This window comes from Salpingoeca rosetta (assembly GCF_000188695.1).
Source record: "Salpingoeca rosetta unplaced genomic scaffold supercont1.81, whole genome shotgun sequence".
In the NCBI taxonomy this organism is placed as follows: domain Eukaryota; class Choanoflagellata; order Craspedida; family Salpingoecidae; genus Salpingoeca; species Salpingoeca rosetta.
The window spans coordinates 5,678-6,113 of NW_004754853.1; the positions used below are offsets into that span (position 1 = coordinate 5,678).

Consider the following 436-nt stretch of genomic DNA (forward strand, 5'->3'; position numbering starts at 1 on the left):
TACACACATACACAGGCATGCGCACACTGCACACGCACGTACACAGTACACAGGTATGCGCACACCGGACACACACACACACATACACACGCATACGCACACAACACACATACACACACGTGCACACATACAGAACTCACCCTCCTCATCGCCATCTTCGAACCGCAAGCGCCTCCCTTCCTGCAGCAGCTGGCTCAGAGTGGCAAGCATGGGACCACGGAAGTTGCTCCCTTTCTCCTGCTCAATCAAGTCAGGCACACGCTGTGTCGCCACCTCCCACATCAGCACCCCAAAGCTGAACACGTCTGCCTTGGCGTTGTACTTGTCGCCCAACAGCACCTCCGGCGCCATGTACAGCGGCGTCCCCACACCCGCCGTCATTGTCATGCTCGGGTTCATCGTCGCGGTGCCCGCCGCCTGCGAGTACGTCAGGTCA

At 58.7% G+C, this 436-nt stretch overlaps 1 protein-coding gene across 1 annotated transcript in view; it reads right to left on the minus strand.

Annotated features, from left to right (window-relative positions):
- PTSG_11440 (uncharacterized protein) overlaps positions 1 to 432 on the minus strand; it is a 924-nt gene extending 492 nt beyond the window's left edge. Inside the window, exon 1 of the mRNA XM_004987487.1 lies at positions 141 to 432. Coding sequence (XP_004987544.1) covers positions 141 to 399 — 259 coding nt within the window. The 5' untranslated portion in view covers positions 400 to 432. The remainder of the gene's footprint in view (positions 1 to 140) is intronic.
- Positions 433 to 436: the final 4 nt, after the last annotated feature.